This window comes from Gavia stellata, chromosome 16, assembly GCF_030936135.1.
Source record: "Gavia stellata isolate bGavSte3 chromosome 16, bGavSte3.hap2, whole genome shotgun sequence".
In the NCBI taxonomy this organism is placed as follows: domain Eukaryota; kingdom Metazoa; phylum Chordata; class Aves; order Gaviiformes; family Gaviidae; genus Gavia; species Gavia stellata.
The window spans coordinates 9682640-9695959 of NC_082609.1; the positions used below are offsets into that span (position 1 = coordinate 9682640).

At 38.9% G+C, this 13320-nt stretch overlaps 1 protein-coding gene across 14 annotated transcripts in view; it reads right to left on the reverse strand.

Moving 5' to 3' along the window:
• EBF1 (EBF transcription factor 1) overlaps positions 1-13320 on the reverse strand; it is a 279211-nt gene that overhangs the window by 19002 nt on the left and 246889 nt on the right. For all 14 annotated transcript variants that reach the window (XM_059825508.1, XM_059825513.1, XM_059825507.1 and 11 more), the window contains one exon: positions 11459-11547. In XM_059825508.1, coding sequence (XP_059681491.1) covers positions 11459-11547 — 89 coding nt within the window. The remainder of the gene's footprint in view (positions 1-11458; positions 11548-13320) is intronic.

The following is a 13320-nucleotide window of genomic DNA, read 5'->3' on the forward strand; positions in this document are numbered from 1 at the left end:
TATGGTAATTCTCTGGCATCTTCTACAGAATTTCCCACAGGTTATCTTGCAAGCTCACACTGTGAGGATCTAAGGATAGATTCCCTCAGTTTGAAACATAGTGAGATCACGAAAGGAAACACATTTTTCATGCTATACAATAGGCTGCAGTATTTATCCCAGCACATAAAGACCAGTTCTTCTGCACATACTTTTCCTTAATTATGCAATCTCATCTTTCATACCGTGATCAGTTTGTCAGATCCAGTGAGTCATTAGAAGACAAAATAAATGAGATGATACAAACTAGATCATGAATGGGTAAGTCCACATAAACTCAATTCAATGCTTAAAAAAAATTCTTCACCAACTTCCTTTACAGAAATTTTTCCATCCTACCAGTTTACAGTGACTCATACTATTCCCATCTATCTAGACAACAGAAAGATTATTCCTGACTTATCTATGAACACATGAACAAACAAATGATAACATTAGATTCTTTTCTTCTATCTGACCTCAAAGGTTTGCCACAATGACCTAAAAGCACATTTTGCGCTCTAAATTTTCCTTATGTGCCACAGCTACCTTCAGTCCCTGGGCAAAATATACAGAGAGACATGTACAAAGCAATCTCAGATAGGAACCTCAGGCATTTCTTTTTGAAAATGCACCCCAGACTATTTGTACCAGCATCTACAGTACTTTGAAGCAGATGTTCATTATTGAGATTAATGAGTTTTAGGTTTGGCGGTTTTTTTTTTTTTTGGTTTTGCATACGTAAGATTTTCTGATAGTTCTTCCTCTGCTCTTCACAGTATTAACATTCCTATTTCTTGAAAACAGCTGCAGATGAGAGTTGCAAGGAAAAAAAAAGAAAAAAAAGGAGTTATTACTCAAAGTCTTCTCCTGAGCATTTTATACCCATATATTTTTGGTAAGTTGTCAAAGTCCCCTTATGGAAGAAGAAGAATGTTTTGAATTATTTGAAGGGTCTGGACTTAAGTAAACTTAAAAGGAATTTGGAAAAATGAACAGAGACATTAAATTCTGAGACCGTCTTCCAAAGATACTGCACAGGCTGTTTTAGAAGCTTTATGCTGTGGATCATATTATTGTGCCCATGAGAAAAATACCCTGGAATACTCGGGATTAAAAAAAGATTAAATGTGGCTTGTGATTTTTTGTGTGTGGCACAATGTAGATATCCAATCAAGTATTTGTAAGAGTGAAAAACATTTTACTTGGCAAATAGACAGGCTGATACCTATTTTCTGTCATTTGTATATACAAAGACTTTCCAAACACAGGTCAAGCTGTATCACTTTTAAGTTGTTCTCCCATTAGGTCAAATCTAGAATGTATTGGGTAGCATAATACACTCGACTGCATTTAAATCTATAGATATGTAATTATGTTTGGTATTGCAAGGCAAGAATGTCTGCTGAGCTATCTAGCAAATAAAGTGTAAATTGTACATATGTGTTTTGTCCATTTAATTTTCAGAGTTAGTCTTTATTAATGCATTTACCCGTATCTAAGTATACCAAACTAGCTATTTTCTGTAAAAAACAAGTGTTCACCTATATGCAATTAAAGACCCACCCGCATTTTCTTTTAATGAAGGGGGAAAAACCCCAGCAAACCAAGCCAAAAAAAAAAAAAAAAACCCAGAGTATCATTAAGATCTGTGAAACTGGCACTTTTCTGGATTGTATGCTCCAGGTAGGAAGTGTTAGTAGCTAGAAATTGAGAGTTCAGGTTACTTTTAATAGCAGGAGGAAAACTGAAAAATAAGATGCATTGAAAATCTGACCTACAATGATATTCCACTATGTCCTGTGGAGACTGGGTGCATAAAAATGTTGAAATAGAGACTGGAATAATGTTGGTAGGTTTTAGTATTACAGTTAAAACACTGCTCAGTCATAACCCCTACAAATGACTACTTTCACTTACATTTTATCATCGGTATAATTAAAAGTAGTCTCTTGAAAGGGGCATTCTCATTACAACGAAGGACCACTTCAGACCCAATTGAAATTAAAAGATAGACCATAGATTAGGTGTAGATACCAAGTGGTAATTTCTAGGGAAGCATAAAATGCCAAATGTGCAACAATTATATTTTATAACTATGTGTTCAAAGGACTTACAATATTTTACTGTACAAAGAGGCTTTGGCTCAGAAAGACTACTTCAATGAAGTGCCTCCTAGCATATATTCTAAAAAATTTTCAACTTCCTTATCAGAAACAAAAGATATTTTGTTCCTGATACTATTATTTTTAATTTATAGCCTTAAAAATTCAGCTGAAATCATCCAAAGCAAGTATAAATGTTGAATAAACATGTATTTAAGAAATTAAATTTATCCAACATTTCACAGAGCTAACACTATCTTTCTGTGCACACCTCCACAATGTAAAAAGAGGCACACCATTTTACACAATCTAGGGCTCCTTTTTCAGTGGTGAGTGAAAAGATTACCGTTGTGACTACACAAATGTCTTTTATGGGAGTGCTTCAAAACTCACCACTGATTTTTCAAAATACATCAATATTTCGATAACTTTTTTGATCATCAGAAACTCTTAGCTCTCATCCTAGCTTAAATCTGAAAAAATGAAAGAAATTCAGATTATCAAAATATTAGTATTATTTCTTTTCTATTTATTAAAAAAATACTTTTACACACATTTTACTTGTCAGAAGCTCACATGTGGAAAAATTAAGCACCTCTATTCTGTAAAATGTTAGGACTTCAAGAGACAAGATGCTATGTCCAGATGAAATGATGAATATAGCATTATTAGTAAAGACACTTAGGTCACCCTAAAGAACAAAATTAACAGAGACAAATTCCAAAATTTCTGTATCTTTGATCTCCCATAATATATGAACAAAAAATGTCTTACATATATGTGGCACTGCTTTAAAAAAATGCTTCTGTGTTTTGTTTTCATTCTCCTCTCAGCAAGCATATCATTTGTCATCTATAGTCACAAATATATTCCAAAACATTCTATATTGCAAAACATAAATCCAAAATGCATAGCCGTGTTCATACAAGTAGCATGATATTGTATGCTATTCTACTTAGAGGATGTTTGAGTCCAGTTGAGTTATATCAACATAAGTTACATGATTGACTTTTACAACAGAAAGAAAAGGTTGTACTCGAACAACTGTTATTGCCTCAATGGAAAAAAAATCAATGAAAGTAAAATGAACAAGAGATTTTGTCTGAGTTGCAGTTAATACTACTGAAGAGCTATGGATACTAAAAGGTCAACAAATAAATTAGTCCAAGTGTTATGAAATGAATGATTTGGCTTATAATTGTATTGAGTGCAAATTGTTCACTGCCTATTAGACCAGGTAATTTTTAACCATGGTGCCTCAATTACTGTTCCATAAGCAATAATATAGTTGTAAGAGCCACTGGTTCGATCGAGTGACCTATGAGACGCGCCAGGACAGCTGACTGCTATGATGGATCACTGAGCCTGATCTCCAAATGGTGCCAAACCTTCCCTTCCCGTGAGGAGATCTCATAAAAGAAACATTACTGCTTGATTCATTTTACCAAAATGTTTGAGTTTTCAAGTGTCAGCAGTTGAGTATAGATTGTGAAGCTGTGTATTTCTTAGAAGAATTACGACAACAGGCATCCTATTGCTTCCAGCACTCTCTGCTAAATGGCATCACGATGGTTAGTAGGATGCTTTTTCTGCTACTCAATTGGACTGTGTTGTGAGAAATACACAGCAATCATATTTTACATCACTACGTAAACCACTGCATAACACCTAAAACTAGGCTAGAAATGGAAACTGTAGGTGAGATTATAGACATTACTTCACACTTCTGCAATGCCCTGCATTCAGAGATCTCAAAGCACCACTTTAATGGGAACAAATTAAACTTCACAACATACTTTGTAGGAAAATATTCTCTCCCTCATCTTCATCAGAGACAGCCTTAAAGCATAGCTGTTTGGCTGAAGTCACAATGGTCTATGGTTACAATCAAAGCAAGTTTTGTAGGGTGAGGTAATCTCTTTTATTAGACCCACTGATAGAGGCAAGAAAAGGTGCAGTCAGCACGCAGGAAGCAAGGCTTGGGCACCCAGAAGCTGGTCTGTTTTTTTCCAGTTCTATCAGTTAGTCTAATATAAGATATTATCACTCCCTACAAATCCTGATAGTCTTAAACAGGGAAAAGAAATTAATCTGATATTGCTTTCCTGCTATGAAGTAACATACATGACTGCTTTGTGAGGAGGAAATGCAGGAGCTGCATTTCCCCATTGCTCCTCAGGGCACGGTGTTCCCTGGGAGCCAGGGCTCGAAATATGGCAATAAAGGTCTCGTCACACTTCCCGCAGGACTGGGCCTTAAAGGACTGTAACTGCACAGTAACTACACACATCTGCTCTCTGCCCATATATAAAATAAACTGAAGATGTAAATGCAAATCCTGAATTATCAAATAACCTGTGCAGAAGAAACTACAATAACAAAAGCCTAATTAGAATAGATTGTACCACACACAACCAAATCCTGTTTATATTGTCACTCTGCTATATTTTTGATAAATCACTACATTCAAACAGTCTATTGGGAGGGTGATTTTCCATTTCATCTCTCCATTGAGCAAAAAAGTGCCACGTGACTGGAGTCTGAATTTCAATTTCACCAGCATACAGTTGAACTGAATATTATTTGGCACAATACAGTATACAACTGAGCCACTAAATGGCTGATTTACTAAATTATTATTAGATGAGCTCTTGCTGTTCCAAGTGAAAGTGCAGTCACTGTCTCTCTTCATGGTGTGTTCAAATTGTTCTGTGTTTAAATATTCAGCATGAGGCTAATGTGAACTGATGAACTGAGACTACAAACATTCACTTTCAATACAGACAGAGAGACAGAGATGCAACATATCATGTGGCCTGCAGAGGTGAAAATGATTTATATTTAAGGATGCTGCTGCCTACTTCCATTACTGTAAGATATTCTTAATTAGCTTTGTGTTTGATTTGGGAATTTCGAAACGTAGCTACAACACAGCTCCAAAATGGAACTAGCTGTGTGGCTATGGAGGCTTCAGAATCCCGGTGACGTGGTACTTGAGCCTGGATCTCTGTCGACAAAGTGCATGAGCTGCCACCGCAGTTTCATACCTTATCACCTTTAGTATTTGAGTTGCAACTTAAAAGTATCGCCTGCAATTCCAACCTCAGCATGAGAAAACCTAGGAAATGTAGAGGAGTGACCTTGTGTAATTCTGTGGCTTTCTGAGGTGGGGGGAGATGGGGAAAAAGGAAAATATATTTTTTTAAAAAGGTTAAAAAAAAGGAAACAATTTCTTTACTGCCACCTGCTGGAGTTGACAATAACCCTTTGTCATACTAAAAGAAGGAGCATCTTCACTTAGAGGACAGTTACGGCAGGCATTTAAAATACTGTGATCCCAGACACTTACAGTAGATTAGAATTTTTTATTGGTGCCGTGTTGCCATAACAACATAAAGACAGCAGATGACTTAAGCTAAGCTTGCAAAGCAAAAGGCTGCTCATCTGGCAGTTAAAATGAATACAGTTCACTTCACAAGTTCCCCATATGGACCCTTAGTGTATGGTAATGAGGATACCATATGGTGGGAGAAAATGCACAGAGAACAATTGTGCTCTACTGGATGAGTGAAGTGAGCAGGAAGTTATGAGGAAACACAGGAGAGAGATTCGTGCGTGTGCTCTCTAACTCAAGGGTTTCTTTCAGAGGGGGGTTCTCTCTCTTCTTAATCTTCTTCTTAATATATACATGCATAGAAATGGCAGAGAAACATATTGTACCTTTTGCAACATCATTCATCATAAACTGTCAGCTGTGTTTGTAAATCAGCTTGGTAAGATCTTAGAAATTTGTAATTCTTAAAAGGTAAAAATGCTAAGTTTTTAGACAAAGTGCAGGAAAATTTAAGCACTTCTGACAAGTAGAAACATTAGTGGTAATCATTTTAAAAATGCTTGCGTCTTTCTGCCTGCATGTTTAGCTGTAAATAATGCCGCAATGAATAAAAGCTTTAAAAAGGGGAGGGGAGGATGAAATGGAATAAATATTTTTTATTTTATTTCCAAAAGTAATAGTTGATCAGAACCATATGCATGCAAGAGTCTGCTGTAAATGTACATATGCTATACAGTACGCTGTACTAACCAGATCCTAAACCTGGTAAGACAGCTTGCTAAAGGCTGCAAAGTCAATTTTGTACTACACATGCTTCATAAAAGATGAATATAAATGCATTAGTTAGACACGGTGAGCTAAATTAGAAGGTCAGGCAGGGCTGGAAGGGCTGAAATATCACACAACCAATGACTGTAATTACTCTTTTTTTAAGTCTATTAAGTGGTGTTGTTCTATCAAGGCTCAGGGGTATAGGACATGAAGTACAAGATAAAGTAATGTGTATTTATTACTCCCACGGGATCAATTTACTAGATATTTTCAGCTCCATGGAGCAAAATACACAAATGCAGCCTTTGTTACTTTCTTCAAACTGTGGCTTTTTCCTTCAAAAGCTCGGCTCCTCAAAGGGACCGTGTTTACCTGTTTGGTATTTAAAAACAATAACAATAAGGATACAGGAATAGAGAAATGCGGGGATCCCTCTTACAGGATGTTCAAACAAGTGGTTTGAATTGCTCAGATGGAATGTGCAGACTAGAAAACCCAATCCCAGGCATGATTTTTACCCCAAGGCAAAGCAGAAATCAGGAACGGAGAATGGCGCAGAGCTCCTTGTCATCGTGTTAGCCCTGATCTATTAAAAGTTTTGTCATAGATTCTAAATTACACCATCTGCTCTAATCATTTGCTGAGTAAATGCTGACCCACTTATAAAGAAAACTCACTGAAATGTGTATGCACACTGTTGACCTTCAGAAAGGAAAGGGCTCCTTGCCAGCCATTTGTATGTGGCTCTGCCCTTCAGCAAGCGGTGTGGCTCTGTCTCTTAGCTCGCTCTCATTTCAGACTCCTTGCATATTCCCAGACATGCCTCTGACATGCACCACCCCATAAGGGTGATACTTTCATACCAGCCTCAGGCATCTTGGTTGTTGTCTTCTCAATAGCTTTGAAACTCTCTCCCTGAATATTTTCAATAGGATAAATTGAAAACCAAACCCAAAAAACCCAAACAAGCCCCTCAAACAACTAAATGCCCAAATTGTTAGGAAATGAAGAAACCTGACTGTTAAGGGTTCAATAGCAACCTTAACTCTGGTCTCATATTCCTACAAATTTTACAGTACAGTGTAGAAGCCGCCAAACACATCTCATACCCTCCTTGCTATGCAGAAGAACTCTAACAGCTCCTCTTCACATGCTCCCCCTTCCTGCCCATACATAGTATAAAAGTTTTCTAACAACCCTTTTGTTTCACTGGGTGGAAAAAAAACAAAACAAACCCAAAACGTGTGTTTTCTTAGCTGAAAATTACTAACTTACTTAGGTTAAAATACAGTATCTTGAGTTAGCAGATGGAGATCCTTTCTGGAATTTCCATTGGGTCTGTCTGAAGCAGCAAACCTGAGTTGTCTTGTCTTCATTGCTATTTTAACCTCTGCTAGCAAGTCTGGGCCAACCCACCCACATTTAGAGACAACCTTTATTTGCAATATAAACAATACCCATGTCACAATGGAGAAAGGGCACGTCTGTGGGATTTCATATGGGAAAAGACAACTGCTTTTGCCAGCCACTGGTTCCTAATAACCACCTGTCTTCTATTAGTGTCCTAAACAAGGAGGTGGGATATGTCTTGGGGGAGGTCTCATGAATGACCAGAGAAAAGGAGCTGAAGGGAAGGTGGAGCCTGGTTACATGTGCTCTCCACTCAGCAAGGAGGCCCCTGTGCGCTAGAGAGAGAGAGAGAGGCTCCACTTTCATCTACATGAAGAGAAACCAGAAGTAAAGGTCCCTTTATGGAGGGGTAAGGGGTCTCCTAGAAAGAGCATTTAAGCAACAGACTGGGAGGGAGAGGACATCAGATCACGGCGGGGGTCGATGCAATGACTTGCTCCTCAAACACAGAGTGAACAATCTTGCGCTTAATTTAAATACAAGTGACGAGTTGTAAGAATGGTGAAAATGGCAAATAAATTCTAGGAAATTGCATATAAAGAGGAATCGTTGTTATTAAATCATTTAGGATGGATGTGTTTCAAATCCAGCTCACAGTTGAAACTGTCTTACAGCTATAGCTGTGGAGTTTTAACAAAATTGCAGAATCACAACGTATCTGCCAGGGATTTATTTTAAGGACTGTAGGGTAATTACATGAATGAACCTCAATAGACTCAACATGTTGTTGTGATCTGAACTCTTTAGTGATTTCCACTGCAGTTATGTATGCAAGAACCAACAACATGTGTGTATTTGTGTGCACATATGCAAACACATGAGACAGGGAAATTGGACACACATTGGCTTATTCCCCAGCTCCACAGGCAGGCTTTCTACAGACTGCTCCTACAGGAGAACAATATGATTTCTTAACATTAGCATCATGGTATTTCTTTTCACTTCTCCCCAGAGATCTCTTGTTTCCTCTGATCTGCCTCCTGTCTGTATTAGAAAGGAAAGACTATACTGCCCAGCACACTCCTGGTACTTGATCTCACTCCAAACTTTGGGTGCTAATCCCACCACCTCTGTACTGCCTGTCTCTCCTCTTAGTGCATGTGTCTGTGCGTGTGTGTGTGTCTGTACAGACATGCATATCTGCTAGTGACAACACTACACTGGCTGCTTTCCCTGACCTGCTCTGTACAAGAAGGGAACAGGACTGTGGCCCATAGCTGGCTCCATAGCCCAGCTGCCAACAACAGCTCCCACTCTTTTTTCTCCAGAAACTATATATTGCATTTCTACTTTAAACACATCTCTACATCAACTGTCAGTCTAGCAGTCCAAAGACCCTAGTTCCCAGGTGCTCCCATTCTCCTCACTGTGGAGGATATTCTCCACTGGAATTTGGCTACTGAAGCACTGGGAGACAGAAAAAAAATCAAAATCTGGCTTTTTTCTTTGCCTACTTCCAGCAGATAGCAGGAACATTTCAAAAAATTCATCCCAAGCATAAACAATGAGCACTTCTGAAAATACTGGTTCTAAACTAGTGGAGATCAAACTTCACAAATAGCCTCAATGGTTTTAGAAATGCCTGTTGACACAGATATGGCTGTTAACTCCTCAGCTCTGGAGGGTAGAGCATGTGCTAACACTCACTTGATGGCCTCAACAGTTCTCCTTGACTGCAGGGACAAGTCACACAGCAGAATGCTCTTGTTGGTCCATGGGAAGGACTGCATGCCCTCATGAACACGAAAATTATAACCATTTCTGTTTCTTGAAAGATCTCTAATTCATCAGTAATGTTTCAATGGAATAATGGCAACAAACCCTAGCAGCAATTATAGAAATGTGTTTTGTTTTATTTATTTAATGCATAAGCACAAGCTTTTTAATGAACAGAAAGTGATGATGCACTGGCAGGACAATGGGGAAAATGGAGGAAAGGATATTGAAAGCTTTGAGCACTGCTCTCTTCTCTGCTATTCTCGCTCTCTGTCTTTCATACATTTGCCCTCTCTGCCCATAGTTCCACTGTGGAAGCCATATGGCTTCCAACTCTCTTCTAAGTAGCCACTGAGAATTGTCTATAGTGGAATACTGCCAAAGCCCTTCCTGGTTTAATGACATGGGGAAGAGCGCTGTGCAGTGCTCACCCAGCACAGAGACTCGCTGCGTCCTTGATTATGATCCTGGAGCCAGCAAGCGATGCTGGGAATTGAACCATCAGTGCCTCAAATACAGAAGTCGACATGTGCCAACCCCTGCTGCATTCAGCCTCTGTGCGTGGCATATTAATGACTCTTGAACTTGAGGTCCAACCTTCAAGCTTGCACAGAAGGAATTACCCAAAGACAAAAAAAAAAGGTCCTCTTTGTCCTGTTTCCCTCTAACCTTGTATAGTGATATTAGTTCCTTCACTGAGTTTGTTCAGTCCTTAAGCAGTAACTTTTTTTTTTTAGGCCATCACGTCATATCTCTGCATACATAACCATAATTTCCCTTGTTCTAAAGATTTGAAAAAATAGCTTGAAAAGATACTCAGAACAAACACATTAAGCCAAGAGGGTATATGCAGGGACAGATGACTCAGTACTAATCCTCATTCTCATACCCTATCCATAAATACCTGCTAAATGTTGGAGTCAGGATATGGAGCTAGATGGAGCTTTCTTCTGCCTGTTTTTATGTCCCCTGACACTAGATAGCAGGTTATCAGCGTGGTAACAGTCTCAGTCTAAATGGGAACGAGGAGGGTGCTCAGCCTGATGGCTGCATTCCCATACCAGCACAAAAGAGCATTGCTGGGGATCCCCTCAATGCCAGGGGTGTCAGAAAGGGAGCCCAGTATCTGTGGAAGTTGGTGATGCACTACAACCCGCAGCTGCATAACCCAATTTGGAACTGCTCAGTCTTATTTTACTTGAATTTCCTGACTTAAAGGAAAGCCATGGCCATCTACTAGTCAGGTGGAACATTGGGTTCAGGGAAGTTTTGCAGCATTTCGGACCTTGCAAATGCCTAGTGCATAGTGAAGGCTGGTCTCTTATTTTCTGAGAAACAATTTTTCTCCATGTGCACATTTGGCAGCAGAGGCATGATACAGATGAAAGAGCCCCTCCCTACAGAAGGCTGCTCTCTTTCTTTGGAAAGGGTTGCACCTCTGGAGGGAAATTTGACAACCTATGAAAGCTGTAACCTGCTGCAAATCTGTCCAAAAGTCAGAGAAAGGGACAGCTTGTAGAGGGTAAACAGAGCCAATGTAAAATGTAACTCTCCAGGACAGCATGTTTCTCTGGTGGTAAGAGGGAAGGACAACACATCATCGACCCCAAAACCACAGTCTACAGCCTTCCTAGGCAAAGATAAAAGACTTAACAAGCCTGTAAAAAAAAATCACATACTGAATTTTATTTCTGTCAAGGAATAAAACAAAATAAGTTAAAGTGTTCGTGAAATCTTCTCACCTTTGGAGCACTTTAGAAATTTAACTAGCCAAAGCCCACAACAATCCCTGATGAAAGCCTACTGACAGCTCAGGAAGCTACAGAAGAAAGGTCACAAGATTTACCCAGTCACAAAGGCTATACTGGACGTGCATTATTTGAGCGATCTGGCCTAAGGCATCAAAGCCCAATTTGTCACAGAAGTCTCATAAACCTACAATGAAAGTTGCTGATTGGGCTTTATTGGTCATGCCTCTGTTTCAGCTTATCTGGGTTGGGTACCAAACCAGGGCTATTGCATTTACAGAGTCTTGCACTTTCAGACAAAAACATGCAGTAACCAGCTTTACCATATTTAATAAAACAATAAACTTTGTGCTGACCTTTGGCAAGCGTTCGGGGTCACCAGGGTGCCGGGGGATAACCTTCTGTAACCTTTGGAAACCATAGTCAATGGTGGGTTCGTTCAGAGCTGAAACAACAACAAACAACATCGTGATGTGACAAATGCATAGCAAGCAGGCTCCATTGCACTGTAACAATTGGCAACGTGTCGCAAGACCAGGGAAGGATCACAGCAAAACCCCCTTTTACTGAAATCAGCACTGACTGTGAAGTCTTGGTTCAAACGCTATTTGAGGTTGGTTCTGAGACTTTGGTTCAAACAGCAATGCAAACCTTCCCGTTTGAGTTCCTCAAACAAGGTTGCTGGAAAATTTGGCGATGTTGCATACATCTTCCAAATAAGAAGCAATTATTGTCTCTGAAAGGCGCAATGAAATTAATTTGATAAATACTTTGCACCCCGTGTTTCATGTTGGTTTTCTTCCTGCCTTCATATTATGAGGAAGGCCCTTTGTGATTGAAAGACAAAAGAAGTAACTATTAGGGAGTCTCTCTTGTTCCAGATTCTATTATATACTTAATATGCTCCATGTGCAATGATCACATATAATTTTGTTGTGAACCGCAGGCATTTGTCTTGGCAGAGGCTTTATTTTTTACTCATCGACACTGACTTCAGCAGCCCGGATCAGGCTCCAATCAGCACTAAACTGATCCAAAAGGCTTAATGAATTAAAAAAAAAAATCATCTATGTTTTTAGTTCACCTTTCCCCAGTCCTTGTCCAATAAAATGGAGGAGAGAAATGGTGAAAGTGGAACACTTTAATCTTCATGAAAATGCTGGTCTGCCTGCATTAATCGAAGCTCTGATTGTTCCAAGCCTTTAAGCACATGCTTATCTGTAAGCACGTACTTAAACCCATTTGCTTTCAGCAAAGCAAATTTGAGCATATTATGTTTTTTATATGATTGCCTATAATTACAGGGGACTGCACTGAATGACCTTCTAGCTATATTTCCAGTCATATGATCACTTTAAAACTCAGATGTGAGTGAGACTTCAACATGTGCTTAAAATTTCCGAAGTGCTTTGGTGAACTGGAACAACAGTCAAGCACTCTCAAGCATCTCTAAACATCAGCGCATCTTGACTCTCCCATGCCAACAGAGATGACGAAATTTTCCACAGCAATTTGTTTGCAATTTTTTTAAGTTAAATGAAAGAAAATTTTTTTCCAATATGGATTTTTACATTTTCAGCCTTTTTTTTTTTTTTTTTGGTAGGAAGGAAATCTAATTTTTCTTCTTCATTTTTGGCTCACTTTAAAGTGTTTCTTATTTTGTCTTAGCTTATGAACAGCAAAAAAAATATTTCTTGCACAAGGTCTGCCTACTAAATTATGAATACCTCTTGCACCTTTATGATGGTTTTATTATGAACTTTATTATGTGACTAGAGTGATGCCATCTGATTCCTGCAAAGAGAGTTAGCACCAAACTATATCTCCCAGTCTCACTTGTGTAAGCACTCTCATGTGGCTCAATGATGCTTATCCCACAGCAAGTTACACAGCTCCATCAGTCTGATCAACATGGCACAATTTGTCCATACTTCCACCTTTTAAGTGAACAGAACATTTCTTCATACTCAGAACGTTAATCTTCAGCCAGACGACATTGTTACCATGAAAATAATATCCTACCCCTGGCTTGTTTTTAATTAATTGGTGTTCCATAAACAATCCCACAAAACAGTCCAGTTTTTAGAGAAACCGTTCCATTCAAACCACATTTCTACAGCAGATGGTCCTACTGGCAACCAAAGGGTCAGATTTTTATATCCTCCTGTATATATACATATCCTTCAGTACATCCCAACTCCATAAGCAGACCCAGCGA